The 16,069-nt window shown below is 30.5% G+C and overlaps 1 protein-coding gene across 1 annotated transcript in view; it reads right to left on the reverse strand.

Annotated features, from left to right (window-relative positions):
* Positions 1-16,069, reverse strand: part of LOC107445048 (MAM and LDL-receptor class A domain-containing protein 1) — a 157,602-nt gene that overhangs the window by 51,981 nt on the left and 89,552 nt on the right. The window contains exons 44-53 of the mRNA XM_071185771.1: positions 14,828-14,959; positions 13,464-13,717; positions 10,013-10,103; positions 8,656-8,766; positions 7,593-7,849; positions 5,634-5,865; positions 4,676-4,795; positions 4,172-4,308; positions 1,436-1,550; positions 57-200 (exon numbers count right to left, since the gene is read on the reverse strand). Of these exons, the coding sequence (XP_071041872.1) occupies positions 57-200; positions 1,436-1,550; positions 4,172-4,308; positions 4,676-4,795; positions 5,634-5,865; positions 7,593-7,849; positions 8,656-8,766; positions 10,013-10,103; positions 13,464-13,717; positions 14,828-14,959 (1,593 nt within the window). The remainder of the gene's footprint in view (positions 1-56; positions 201-1,435; positions 1,551-4,171; positions 4,309-4,675; positions 4,796-5,633; positions 5,866-7,592; positions 7,850-8,655; positions 8,767-10,012; positions 10,104-13,463; positions 13,718-14,827; positions 14,960-16,069) is intronic.

Raw genomic sequence — 16,069 nt, forward strand, 5'->3', positions numbered from 1 at the left:
GCCACTTGAAATCATGGCAGTATTATAAATAGTTGGGAAGTTTTACTTCTGATTACCTAAAGCATTGCCTTTAGTATGATCAGCAAAAGGTCCTTGTGATTTTTCAACTGCTCTTCTCCCATCCTGCACTGTCCAAGATTTTCCCTGCTCCCAGCCACAAAAATCTCCTTTTTCAAAGTCACAGTCCCAATCCGTTGGCGCTGAAAAGTAAACATAATTGTAACTTTAAGCCCATCTAAGATGGCACATATTTGAGACCATCCCCAGAATTATATTATCCATTTTCAATAAAAAAGAAAACGTCTAAGCAATAGAAATGAGTCGTGCTTTGTTGTTCACTTTGTGCAAACGAAATTATTGCACACGCTGCGTGCAAGTAGCAGCTCAGAATATTTAAACAATTTTAAAAAAAATAATGTTTTAATATAAAGTAACATTAATTAAAGGCGTTATAAAACTTAGTTAATATGATGCATTGAAATACTTAAAAGTTTTTCTCTATTGTAGAAAAAAAAACTTTTTATTACTAAATTCTGAAAACGAAATAAATTCTGCCTGCTGTGTCTGTTAGATTTGAGGCGGAGATAATGACAGCGATATGTGTGAGTAATAAAGTGTGCGACTAAGTAGAATTATTTATCATTAATGGCGAAGAAATATTCTTCACCTATATGGCGCAAGGAAATTTATTAATATCGTCTTCTTTATTGACTAAATTGAAATAAGCTCCAAATTTTATTTTTTCACACTCCTAAGATAAATTTAAATTATACTAGTCTTATTAAATTTAGACTAGTCTTATTAAATTTAGACTAGTCTTATAAACTTAAACAAGTCCTGACGGCTACTTTTTTCATGCTGATTGATAATAATATTGCAATTCAATTTCACTGCACACACAGTGTGCAGAAAGAGTAATCTAGAATCTAGAATGGGTTAATTGGTGTTGAAATATAACAGAGTCATAGTGTCTTTATATTGGTTTTAAAAACTAAGTAAAAAGATCGGTGTTGATATAAAGATATCAAATTGAGGCTGAAAAGTTAACACAATCATATAAAAGCAATTCAGTTGGACTGAGCAAATCAATAGCACTCTCAGCAATTTATTTAGACTGACTTTATTGCTCTGGGCTAATCAATTAAAAAAAAGAGAGCGAGGAAAAAATTTAAGAATTTAATTAATTAAGAAATTTAAGATTTTAATGCATTTTATATAATCTTATCTAAGTGTTTTTATAATTTTTCTTTAAATGTTTTTAAAAACAAACAGTAAAATCATTTCCTAATTATCATTTACGTATCATTTACGAAAATAATCTACTCGAAATTCTATTAATTTGAGGCTGTTGAGGCTTAAAATATGTGTCTCAACGTATATTACTACTATAAAATGCTTAAGCCGCTTGAAGCATATTTGTACATAGTAAACTTACGGAATTCTGTAGGTCCAGGTGTTGTAATTGTAGGTTCGTCGCAAGTATCTGGTTGGAAAGAGATGTCATCTACTGCCACGTAGCTCGACCATCCATTTCGTCCTGTCAATCTCACCTAATAAAAGAAAAACACATTTATAGAGTGTTTTAACTATTCTTATCTTCGTTAATCCCCCCTAGACCGTGATCCATATTCGCGATTTTCCTTCGCGGCCTTGGTTATCATATATAAAACAAGCGGCCAAAGAACACACGGACGTGATCTCAATACAGTACTCCCGTATTACTACGTATACTCTTAGAGAATATGGGCCACTCCTTTCTCATTTTGCCTGTTCTGAAGGTGTTATGATGCCACTATTTAGATCTAAAAATAGTTTTATTTTAATGAGTTGTCCTCAAATAACTTATTTTGACTCATCATTGGCAGGGATCAGCGTCGAACAGCATAACCTTGTTTCTTTTCTATGGGTAGGAAAACTTCCAACATTTTGTTCGACGACGATGTGACTGCAACCCATCATGTGCTTATTTTGTGTCAGAACTGTGGTCTGTGCAAGCCGGGAGCTACATATACTGTGCGATTCAGTACAGTGCACAGTGGGCCAGCATCCAAGGTTTCGTGGCCAAAATTAGTATTTCCATAAAATTGTTTCAAAATTTGGGGGGTTTTATGTGCAGGTAAATTGAATTCATAGTTGAAATTTTGAAATACTCTAAAAATACCCGAAAAAACAAAATGGCGGCAGAAATATGGCGAGAAAAACAAAAAAAATAATATAGTACGTTTAAATAATTAAATATAGCAATGAAAATGTAATAATTTTCGTAATTTTATATTAAAAATGAAAAGCAAATAATATTTCCAAAGTAATATTACAAAATAATGCGAAAGCATGAAAAAAAGCATAATTTTTGTTTTTCGGTATATTTAATCCACCTTTGCAATACGGACAAAATGGGGCAGGTTTTTTTGAAAGAAGAAACATCAAAGAAGACAACAAAAAAAAGTTTAGCTAATTACCTCGTGGAACTTTTTGGAACTAACTTTTGAAAGTCATTCAAACATTGTAAAATGTCAAATGATAAGATATAAACTATAAGTTTGTCAAGAGTTGACTAATTCAACAAATTAAAAAATTGTACTGTAATTTCAGACTAATTACTCTGATAAAAATGTAACAGTAAGGTGAAATTCCTATATATATTTCTGAAATAAAAATTTAAAAATTACATTTAAAAAAAAAATTTAACATATTTTTCCTTACATTGTACTCTCGTCGGTTCAAAAAGTAAATTATAATGTTTGGAATGATTATGAATACTTAATTTGGGCTATATTAAAACTGCTTACACATATTTTAGTTGAAAATGCAATTTTTGACTTTTGGCCAAAGATCATGGTCTTCTGGCCAACAGTGCAGTGGTGGCAAACGTGGAGGGGAGATAAGGCACATCATAAAGATTGAAAATCGTATAGTGGTGGGAAATGCCATCTTATGCCACACACTTTCCAATAATGAACTTTTTGTTCATTCATATTTAAACTGCTACTTTTATTTATCTAAGTTATTTTAGCTTTATATTTTTTTAATAATTACTGTCGGATGTTGTGAAAAGTTGAAAATTATATACATTAAAGCTACACATTTATCTAAAAAGAATTGAAATAAAACTTGCGTGGTTCATTTCATTTTTATTCCTTAAACGAACTTTATTATACCATTTAAGTTGGGTAGTAATTTCGAATTCCTTTCCCTGACTTGATTTTCTAAAATCTCTCTATAGAATTCGAACGGTTTTTAATAGTTTTGGTTTGTTTAATATCATTATCTATATGGTTCATTTAATATCATTTTTTTCATTAATTGAAAATTATTAACAGTTACAAAAGTTACATAACTTATGAGGCATTGAGCTTTCATTGTAAAATATTGAGATTCAATTCCGGGAGGCAACTTGAAGTCCACGCATCTACGATCTATGTTTACGAACTTGTCAGGAAAATAAAGACGGACGGTGCATAATGTTTTTAAAGATATATTGTTTTCTAATTAATTTCTGTCCTAAAGATTTAAATTATCCAGGTATTGTCCAGTAAAAATTCTTATCTTTCTTACATGATTATTGTTTTCTCTCTTACATTTTTAGTAACTTAATCTCTCACCTTAATTTCTCTTATTATAAATATTCTTATAGCATAATCATTGTTAAAAGTGTCCCCTGTAATTAAATTACTCTTGTTTATTGTTGTCTATAAATTAATAGTTAATAAACCATAATTAATAAACATTAATTAATAAGCCATAATTAATAATTAAAAAATCATAATTTTAAGGTAAAAATTTGGTATATATAAAAATTACCATAGGATATTCCTATGAGGTTTCGCCTACGGTTACCATATACATATGTCAATTATTGTTTCCCATATGCGCCTTATAGCAAAACATTTGTCATACGCATACGGCAAAATTTCGCCGTATGCATATAGCAAAATTTTGCCTGACTTTTATGGCAAAAGGATATGGAAAAATTTTACCATAGGAAAACCTCATGGGAATATCCTATGGTAATTTTTTATGGCAAACTTATGGCCAAATTTACTGAGGGCGTATGTGGGCTTTTAAGGAATGCTTTTAAAATAATGTAATCCAGTTTTTTTTTTAAATTACTCTATTGCTGGTATGTTATAAGAAACAATTAAAAAATCTAGTAGTTGAAAAATATACTAACCCTGTAAACTGGGGGTAGCTGTTGAACTAGTCTTTTCACTGGATACCATTTGGATCCTTGATATCCACTAATTCTCATTACAGAATAGATTTTAGAAGTGTTATGGTCAACATAAGATATTTCCACCGAACTTGAACCTATAACACAAAAAATTATAAGACTACATCTTATGAATTTTATTCAAACAATATTAAAAAGGGAATCCAGTAATAAAAGTCATTTCAGAAACATCTTATTTTTAAAGCTGCAGGTATGCGCGGAAAACGTAGCTTTAAGAACAGAAACAAAGATTTTAAAATTAAATTTACCTTGTTTAAACACGACAGAAAGTTACGACTGATACAAACTCTACACCTATATACTCAGCAGGTAATGTTCACTGATGTTTCTAAAGTTTTGAATCCACAGAAAGTCATTTAAATGTTTGAACTCAAAGAGTGATAAATAAACCAAAATTAATCTTATACATATTTTTTGAGACATTTGCAAAAAAAAAATACTTACCGCTGTTTATGAAGTACCATAATCTGAAACAAGCACTTGGACTGTAGTGTAAGTTTTCACTTTCAAGTACTGCTAAGTTGCTAGGACTACCATACTGTCCATCGAGGTAAATGTAAAAACCTAAACAAAACAAAAAAATACATAAAATTGAGAATATTCTTTACTTTGCCATTCATACAGTAGCTTAATAATTTTTTTATCACATTATAAATCAGTTTATTTAATTACAAATTGAGATGTAGTAAAATAATAATAAAATCAACAAACAATTAATATATTTCATTATAATATTTTAATCCAGTGGCCCTCACCAGTTCGTAATCTCATTACAGACGGAATAATTTTCATGTAATAACATTGAGGATTCTTTGGTTATTACACTCCCAACGATGAGGTATCTGTATCAAAATAAATTTCTTAGGAAACTACTTTACGAAATTTAGAAAAAGTGAGAATTACCTTAAAATTAACTATTAGTTTACATTAATTAGAACTACATTAAAATTAACTGTTAAAAATTAACTTAAAATTACACCTGAATTAAAATAGTTCCACTTCAATTAAAATTTATAAATTAAAGTATATGTTTATGAATTTAAATAAATTTGCTGTCATGAATCCTGTAACATAGTTATACTCGCAGTGTCACGAAAACATGGAAAATACAAACTCATTTCTTATAGAGGGCTGCCAACTGCTACGCTTTTTTTCAAAACATTTTATCGTGGTCGACAGTTAAAAATTAAAGCTTTACTTTGATAATTTCTTCAGCATTTTAAAAGCATCATCACGTGAGAGATGGTACCGTCAAAGGTGAGAGGTGGCTTTCATATGCACTTTTAGGTCATTTACATGTAGTGGTGTGGAAAATAAATTTAAATAAAACTTGCTAAACAAAGATTCATACAGTGAAACAGTGGACACTGTATATTGTAAATTGCGCTTGTGGCAAACTTACCGTCTGATGTTCCTGTAGTGTGATCGATTGAAGGACCAGTGTAACTGTTAACAATCTTCCCTGAGTGTCTTATCCATTTTGCACCAGAGCTGATAGGTTTGGGCATATTCATCCATGTGCAGAAATCTCTTTCAAAATCGCAATTTCCATAGTGTGGGCAAGCTTCCTTTTCAATAGCCATGTCATCAAGAGCGACGTATGTTCCAGTTTTTTTCTCAGCGTAAAATACAACCTGAAAAAAGTATTAAAACAATGATATTGCAAGTTATTAAAATTATTAATAATATAAAATTAAAAGTTGTTGTTCCAGAACTTTTCTCTTCACGTCGATATGGAGACCTGAGTAGTTTAATTGTTTGGCAATCACGAGTTCAGCTCTCAGCCAAGTTAATTTCAGTCAGGTCGAGGGTGCATTCGAAAATTACCAGACTATAGTAATCTTTCTTTCTTTGCTTTTTTCCTCTATTTGAGGAAGTTTCCATTCTTTAACCCCTTGGAGACGGGTGATTCAGAAAAGCATTCGGTACAAAATCAGGATAAGGACGTAAACGGTAACTTAAATGCAGTCGTTTCTAATTTGGCAGACTTACTTTGTTACTTTACTTTAATTACTTTAATTATTGTTAGTTTAATCATATATATAATCAATGATAATTCAAAGTATAACTAAGTAGTTTTATTTTGTACAAAGTAATGGTAAATTAAATAAATCAAACAATCATAACTCCGCCCACAAATAAACTGCTAAAGAAATACTTTGATTACCAGTTTTATCTTTNATGTTAATTCAAAGTATAACTAAGTAGTTTTATTTTGAACAAAGTTATGGTGAATTAAATAAATCAAACAATCATAACTGCGTCCACAAATAAACTGCTAAAGAATTACTTTGATTATCAGTTTTATCTTCTTACCCTGATTGATGCAGTTTTATGCTGGCACGTATTTGTGACAGTCAGCGCGAAAGGGTTAAATAAATATGGGGAGTCTTTTTTTCCATTGATCATTGGAGAATTTTCCCTTTATTTTTATCCTCCCTTTCCTTTAATTTTCTCCCCCTTCCCTTTATTTTTAACTCCCTTTTCCCCTCTCTTCAGAAAGTTCACATTTTTCAAGTGCACTGTGTTTCCATGACACCCAGGTGTCCCAGTGAACTTTACTTTTGATTTCCAAAAGAACAACATTAGCAATACCCTTTTGCCACAATATAGCTGAAGCCATATTATACCAAATCATAAAATTTAAATCGTTTAATTAGAGGTTTTTGTTTAGAAGAAGACAAAACACTAATCATGAAGCCTACTACAAATGTTAAACTTGCAGAAATTTCGATTCTTACTCTTTGGTCTAATTTTCCCACTAGATCATACTGCACTCATTAAAATTCTTGAAGCTTTTGGAAATTACTCAAACAAATTGTATAATTATGATCTCACTCTCGAATCTCACAGACTCATAATATTTTTATACATTTTACTGAGTTGTATTAAAATAGTACTTTGTTAAAAAATAAAAAGTAACCTGCTCAATCATGGAAATTTCCTGTCCCAATGAAAGAGACAAGTTTATTTTATTGGGTCTACTATGTTTACTTAACATCTTATAATTGTTTAGTCTCAGCCAAGGTATGCGTAATATGAAAAGTAGTAATGATAATTTTGTGTACCAAACTATAAAATTTCCAAATTTGATACTGATTTATCACACCACCAACCATTTACCAATACAAAAAATAAGTGCATCAACGTTACCATTCTTTCCCTACATGCTAATTTACAAGTTTTGTTATAAGAGAATATGTGTTTGTGCAAAAATAAGTGCATCAATGCTAATTTATAAGTTTTGTTACAAGAGAATATGCGTTTGTGCAAAAATAAGTGCATCAACGATGCCATACTTCTTCTGCATGCTAATTTATAAGTCTTGTTATAAGAGAATAAGTATTTGATTACAACTTACATTATAGTCTCCTTTGTTTAGGTCAGCAACATTTGCTCTTGCGTGCCTCCATATTCCTTTCGTGTCTGGTTCTGCGAATTCTGACCAAATATTCACTGGTTTTCCAATTGGTGGTTCTTCTTCCCTTTGCACTCGCAGGAAAGTGTCACGGCCTCCCTCCAAGAAGTACCAGAAATTAAGACAATACTCACTCTGGGTGTAGTTGTATTCTGGACTCGTAATCTTTCCTGTTTCTTCTATAAGTGCCGCATAACGTCCTGTGTTCAAGAGTAGAAAAAATGCATTAGTTAAAAACTTTTTTTTAGATATTCTTAATGGAACAATGTATGACATTAACTTAAAACCGTTTAAATTAAAAGTCAAAAGTTAATGTAATTATATTTATTTTGATAACTAATAAACTGACTTCAAATACACTAAAAAGATGACGATTCTTAATTTGAACTCTACTTCTAATAATGCTTGATGAGGTATACCGAGAGCTCACAATCAGGTATAAATGTTTATCATTGCTAAAATTTGTCAATAAGGATATAGTAGAAATTGGTGGCAGAAATAGTTAGTTCAATGATTACTAGAAAACCATATAACATCTCTTATAATAAAAACCAAATCTTTGATTATTTTTAAAAAAACGACATGGTTAAACACAATTTTGGCATTTACATAAAGCTTTTATTAATGGAATGACAGCTATGAAAAATTTAAATAAGTCAAACTTAACCAACATCATGGTCATTTGTTTTGAAAGCATCTTGAAATATTATACCTATTATGATTATATCCATGGTTAAATTTCAAATTAAATTTATTTTACAGCAAGGTTATTTACTTTGTAAGCTCCTTTAAAAACTATATCTACTATAGCTATACTTGAATAAGTTTTAAATCAAACTTATTCGACAGCATGCTCATTTTTTTGTAAGCTCATTTAAAAACTATATCTACTATAACTATACCTGATTAAGCTTTAAACCAAACTTATTTGTTTTATGAGCATTTTTGAAAACTATATCTACGTTTGTCGTAGCTGATATTTGTAGAACAGTTTTAGAAAACTCACCTTCTTTTGTGTCTGTTGTATGATCTTTTGATGGAATATTTCCTTGAGCTCTTTGGAGTACCCATCCTACGGCATCCCATTCACAAAAATCAACCTCAAATTCACAGGCAACTAAATAAGGAAACAAACATTTTAACAACTTTAAATTATTTTGATAATTTTTTTAAAGAAAAAATTAGAAAAACAAAATGAAATTTATTTTCCTATAACGTGGTTATGATTAATACTACAATACGGGTAATCAGAAAAGTTAAGCATTAAAAAAATAAGACCACTAGAGTTGTATTTCTGTGATATTAATAATTATACTTCACGCAACTTAACAGGAAAATTTCCTAGTATGCTAAAATATTTTGAAAGACTGTATCCAAAATGTTCAGAAATTTTATTATTTGCTTTAACACAAAATTTATTTAAAAAAAACTTTAATTTTCGAAGACAATTGCGTGCACTTACCTATTTGAACAACAGAAATTATAAAAAAAATTCTTTTTTGTCTGACATTCTTCATCTTTGAATAGTAAAATACTTGCTTAAATACTTCAAAGACATTTGACATGGTATGAACTTTGCTTTCTATTTTGCATAAAATCAACAATACAAGCTTCTTATAATGACTATTCTTATTGTAATGACTATTCTTAATGTAGATATTTTTAAAACCCTTGTCAAAGTTTAAGTCAAAAAGTAAACAGTACATAGATTGCTGTTCAAGCAGAAAACAATGAATCAATCGAAATCTCATGAATAACAACTAAAAATATGATATTAAAATTATCACAAAAAGAAACTTTTTTACTGCTGGGGAAAATGGAGATAAGTTAAAAGGCGATTATTAGAAAAGCCTCAAAGTTTCACCAGGCATTCAAACTGGCTTTCACTTTCCTCTCTCAATTCGACAAATTTCGATTGCGATATTATTTCTTCCTATCTTAAATATTCTGACCTCTAATGTGTATACTTTTATTTACTTCATTTTCATCAGGGGTTCTAAAAAAATATATGTTGATGGTAGTGACTACTGAACATCCTGTATTTTATCCTTCATAAAAATGAAATGTTTTTCAAACTGATGTAATTCAAAAAGGCATCTGAAAAAAATTTGAACCACAGTTTGTCGCTTAAATGCATAAAACAATTTCTGCAAACTTTGATAATGACAGCTTATCAAAAAAATCGAAACAATTTCGAAACACTCTAAGCTTTTCCTGGGAAATTGTACAGAATGAAACTGTTGTCCTTGTGAAAACGCAATGCAATTGCATACTAAATTTTGCACACTTATACGAACGAGTACTTTCGAATTGATATGAACTGATTACTAATATGAATAGAAATAGATGGACAAAATGCGTACCTGGGTGTGGGCATTCTTCTTCAGTTACCTCAATGTCGTCAATAGCAATGACAGGCCTTGCAAAGCTGCCAACGATACCTTCCATGACGACCTGAATAGTAATTTGAGAATGATTACAACAACATGATTCAAAACATATTTTGGATATTAATTCATGCAAGATGAGTCATAAGTGTCCCAGAATTAATTTTTTTTGCAAATTTCGTTTTAATACTTAAAGGTCGCAATTAAGAAGAAATTAAATTTAAGAAACAACTTATAAAGACCAAGATTTAAAAGATTTACATTCATGAAACATGATATATAGATTTTTTATTATGCATCCCTTGATGATTTTCAAAACTTAATCAAAATGCACAAAATTGAGAACAAATTTAATTACGAAGATAAAAATTACGAATAACTTTATTCATACAACAAGAACAATGTATTATTCGAATCTTTGTTTTTAAATTTTTTATTTTAATAACTTAAGTACAAACCTTCTAAAGAACCGAATTTAGAAACTAAATTATAAAGAGCAAAATTTTTATGAACATTATTCATGCAACAGGAGTTATGATTCTCAGAATTCATTCTTTTATTATTTTATGCGCAAAACCAACAGCTCCAACTACTGCAGAATTTTCGTAATTTCTGAAAATATTTTTCCTACTGATAGCAAAAGTATTGTGTTAATTCATTTATGTTTAAACAATTGAGAAACATAATAATTTTCTTTTCTGCTGTAGATAAATAATTGAAGCAGATATGCATAAAAGATCACATAGACAATGGGAATGTCCTTTGCCCTGAAAAAAGTTTTATAAAACATCTATTTGTTTTAAATATTTTACTTTTATTCACTACGGTTGGAGAAAAAAAAAATTTTGTGTAAATTTTGGGTGATATGCACACAGCCTAAAATTTTAGACGAAATCAGATTTTGAAACCAATCAAATGCATAACTGCCAACTTTTACGCATTTGGCGTAAAATTTTATTTTTATATTTAAAGTGGTAGTAAATATATACTATACTTTCCTTTATAAACTTAATTTTTAAATGATTTTGATCACCACTATTGCTAAAAAAATTTAGCATATAGATTAATATGCGTTACTACCATGGTTGTCAGCTGATGGCTTTTCAAATACAACGCAATTTTTTGCTTACAATTGAAATTTTAATTCCAATTCACTACCACTGGGAAAAATCATGATGAACGATATTAAAAGTTGGCAGGTATGCAAATGTTTTATTCCTTTTGACTTAATATGCCTAAAAATAACATCTAATAATACAAAAGTAATATCCGGAGTTATATTGTCAAAGGCTTATCAATAAAAAATTATTATAATTCTAAACACTAGTAACGAGTTACTTAATTCAAAAGAATCGAGTATTCTTAGTGCTACGTAGACTAAAGGGAAAAGCAGCGTGAAAAAAGCACAAACCAAGTACAGAAATGGACATACTATAGATTCGGTTCTCTAAACAAAAGCCTTCCTTGGTCTCTAAACACCAAATGACATTAGAAAAGCATTCTCTTCAAATTTTTAAAAATTCAAATAATATAGTTAATGATCTTTCCATTATCCCACCCTTTTCCAATGTATGGAAATCTATTCTAATTTAAGCTTTTGACCCTGGGGGTTACTATCAAACCCTCTCACACCTGTTTCTTATCACCTTTATTTTATTTTCTCAATCAAACTTGCTCCTCTGTTCTGATTGGTTAAATCACTTAACATGTGTTTATCTCTTTCTTCTAACTAACTAATACTTTCTAATGTCACTGGTGTTAAAACACTAAGAAAAGTTCTTGTCAAGAAAACCGAAATTATAGTATGTCCATTTCTGTACTTGATCAGTATTTCATTCAAGTTGTTTTTTACTTTATATCTGCTTAATATTTCACTGAACATTTAATAATAAAACGTATGGTGTTTTGAAATACATGCTAGTTGTAGCTACTAATTTCCACCATAAAGTTTTGGATTTCCTCCTGAAATTTTAATTCCTTAGATTTTGTTTATTGAATTTACTGAATGAACCAGGTTGAATTAACACGTTCAATCCCATGGGGGCCACCGGTGACCGGCACTAAATTTGTTCTTAGCACCACGGGGGTCACCGGTGACAGGCGAAGCCAAGATTATCAGAAACACATAATTCGAGAAAATTATTTTTTTTAATATTATTATCGTTACTAAATTTGTTCGTAGCACCACGGGGGTCACCGGTGACAGGCGAAGCCAAGATTATTAGAAACACATAATTCGAGAAAATTATTTTTTTTAATATTATTATCGTTGCTAAAATGGATTGAAGAAATTAATGCAATATCGAACACACAAAAATATAGTTTTATTTATATACACAACGATGCCAACTTGCTCCGGACAGTGAATAAATATTTTCAAATGGTAGTTTATTAATTGTGATTCTAGGTTTAATAAATTCAATTTAGTAGATTTTTATCCACCACTATTTCTAAACAATTCGTCAGCTTATATAATTCACCACTTTTTTTTCAGATAGGTCACGATAAACCTTTTAAAAAACTAGCAAATATTTGCAAATTTAATTTGTAGTTATTTACCGTTTGGCAAGACGTGCAAGCCATGAAAAGTTAGCGTGGCATTCAAACAGGGGTGAAAGCGAGACGGAAAAGAGGAAAGGCTGGTAGTAAAACCATTTCAGTTATAGCTAGTTTTGGGGAGGAGTTTACTTATTCTTTTTTTAAATTTTTCAACAATATCTACTTTATCTTGGAAAAGAAGTAGTTTTATATATATGCCAGAATCATACCCTCCAACTTATGAAGATTTTGAAAATAATTCTTTCTAGTGGTAGCGAACCAAAGTAGAAATTTTTAAAGCAAATGGATCTCTCATAAAACTTTTATCAGAACTTAAGAATCTAGCCATATGGCCTGCACTTTTATAAGTAATAGTGGACAAGTTACACTAAAATAAAATTTTTTTAAAAATATTAAGACATTAATTTTGCTACCGTCTGAAAAGAAGATTTTTCAAACTACGGAAATTCCGTAGCAGTTGGAGGGTATGCAGAATTATAAAAGAAATCTTGATAGTTACAGAGATTTCATTTTTTTCGAAAAAAATGCTGGAATGAAATGTTTTACGTACCAGGTTTTTCTCTTTTCCGTCTTGCTATGTAAGGGCTTTCACCCATGCATTCAAAGTGTGAAAGGCTTTCTATAATAAGGCTCCATTCGTTTTCAGGAATTTTGTACGAGAAACAAAACAAATTATTCAATTAAAGCATTTGTATGTGAATAGTGTTTTTGGAAAGAGCAAAGTTTTTCACTAATTTTGAGATTCATCTGTCATGATAAATCCTGTTTCGTATAAATTATATTCATCTAAACTATATAGAGTCGCGGCGTTTAAAATTTTGAAATCAAACAAAATGATGAATAAAAGATAATTTTTAAAAATGCTCACAAAATAGGATGAGTTGCTTCTGATTGTTCTCATTCCTTGTTTCCATGCATATCCTTGAGAATCAGTCTTACTCCAAATGGTAGTGTCACCAGCATCATTTCTAACGATGACGTTCAATGTTCCAACGTCCTGTCCGTACATGTGGTACCAGAAACTGAAGCATCGCTGCTCTGTAGGCTCCTGCTTCATACTCACCATGTGTGCTTTGTCACCCTTCTTCAAAATTGTTGAGGCTCTTACATACATGAAATAGCCTGAAAAATGCATGGATAGCACACATTTAGTGATTTTTTTTCAATGTGTCTATCATTTAATTGGAGAGATTTCCGTATCGTGGTATATTAATCGCCAAGTTTTGGAAACTTCGGGCTGTGGCCCGCGAGAAATTAAAAAAAAAATCACAGAAAGGGACCAACTTGAAAGGCATAACTCGTAGCCACCCCCGGGCAAACGTTTACATGTTTGTTTGCTTTTTTAAATTTGCAAGTTTAAAATTTGGCACCTTGACGATTGTAGTTGGCGCGACAAATCACGCTACGGAAATATCCCCATTTAATTTAAGGACCATCCACTATGGAAGAGTTCAGTGGATGAAACAGGTAAGTGACATTTTCGGAGTGACTATAATCAGGGAAAGAAGAAACAAAGCAGTGTCTAAACTGTTTAATAATCGATTTATTAGAAGGGGCTGAAAAATTTTTTGTCTTATTTTATTTACCGCTTGCTAATTTGAAATAAAAATCGTGCAAGCATGCTCAAAACTAATGCGGATTAGTTAGGTTAGATTAAGTGTTCAAATACACTTCTATTACATTAAACATATCCATATTGATACGGCTACCTTATGTTATTGTCCCTGATTAATAAATATCCCTGAAAATGTCACTTAAGTGTTTCATTCTATAAGCTGTTCAACTGTCATTTATTTAAGGGAGAGGGTTCTTGAATTTTTTACGATTTGTGACAAGGAAGGAAGTAAAAAGAAGTGTGTCATCAACATTTTGATTAATTGAAAGAATTTATAATTAACAGAATAAATATTATTTCTAAATGTTTTCATCTTTGGTTTATTTTAAAGAAAATAAAAATGTTTTTACTAATTAGTTTTGTATTTTCCTTGAATTTTTTGTATCAAAAATATAGATGTAGATTAAGGCTTAAATTAAGCCATTTTATTTCATTTTATAACCTTCATTGAACAGCTGACCCAATATTTGGGTTTACGACTACTAATGTTCAACTACGGTGTATCGTAGTCAAAACATCAATAGATTTCTTAAAAACCACTGGGATTTTTACGCGATTCATTCATTTTAAAGAAAAATTTAATATTATAGATCGAACTAAAAATGCTCATAACTCACCATTTCTGCCGGTATGGTCACTTTGTGGTCCACTGTTTTGAGGTGTCTTCTTATCTCTTGTCCACTGAGCACTCTTCACATCATTATCGGGGTGCCATTCACATTGATCATAATCAAATGTACAGCTGATTGCTAAAAATAAACAATGAAATTTATTGCAATAAATCTTATTTACTGTTTTAAACATAAAATCATACAGTTTCTGTATCTTGAACATCAAGGACAATTATGGAAAAACAATATTTTGATGATGTATTTTCTAAAATCAAAAACAATAGAGACAAAATATCGATTGCATTATATATTTGATTGCTTTACTCCCATAATCACTTGAGCTGTACTTTTGTCTTTTTTTTCGTTTTAAGGTTTGTTTAAGGTTTTTTTTACCTCATCCAAGCTCTGTTGAATGTTTTGCAGTAATAACTCTGTGCGGAACGTAAATACTAAAAATGGAAAAACTTGTTATGCTAACTCTACGTAAGCAATCATTTTTAGCAGCAAATGTTTTGAAAGGTCTCACGTGGCAGAACTGTTGGCACAGTTTGAAAGATTATGGTTGAAGTTTTAAGAAATGGTGTATCCTTTTTACGCGTGCAAAATTTATATCGACCAGAATGAACGTAGGAAGTTAAAAGATTTTTTCGATTTCTAATATCACTATAATTTTATACCATTCTTATATAAGTATTGCCAACCCATAGCATGATTTCAAAATGGCTGGTGTTAAAGCTATCTTATAAGTTCTTTACTTGGTTAAAAATGATATCCTTTCTAGAAGCTTCTAGCGTGATCCTTCAAACTTTGCCAAGAATTTTGCCACTTAAAACCTTCCAAAAACATTCCCCGCTAAAAAAAGAACATTGCTTACATATAGTATAGAAGTGTTCTATATTTTTGTCCAACCTCTTTACATCTGAGATGCAACATGAAAATGCTGAATCTCTTCAATAAAGCTTCACATCTCCCCGCGTTCACTTATGTTCTTAAGCAATATTTATGTTTTTAAGCAACTGAACAAGCGCAGTATTGAATCTTCTGATTGGGATCTTATCAGTTATTTCTAAACATACGTACACGACAGCAAAAGTAAGTGGCATGATATTATAGCTAAATGTCTTCATTACATTTAAGATGCAAAGTGATTCGTCCACGTTAAGCTTTGGTCAATTCTTTTGACTCATTTGAGGCTTATCCCTCAAAATTATACGAATTTTAAAATTTTCAATTATATATTTTTTTTTT

The sequence above is a fragment of the Parasteatoda tepidariorum genome, chromosome 9, assembly GCF_043381705.1.
Source record: "Parasteatoda tepidariorum isolate YZ-2023 chromosome 9, CAS_Ptep_4.0, whole genome shotgun sequence".
NCBI classification, from domain to species: Eukaryota; Metazoa; Arthropoda; class Arachnida; order Araneae; family Theridiidae; genus Parasteatoda; species Parasteatoda tepidariorum.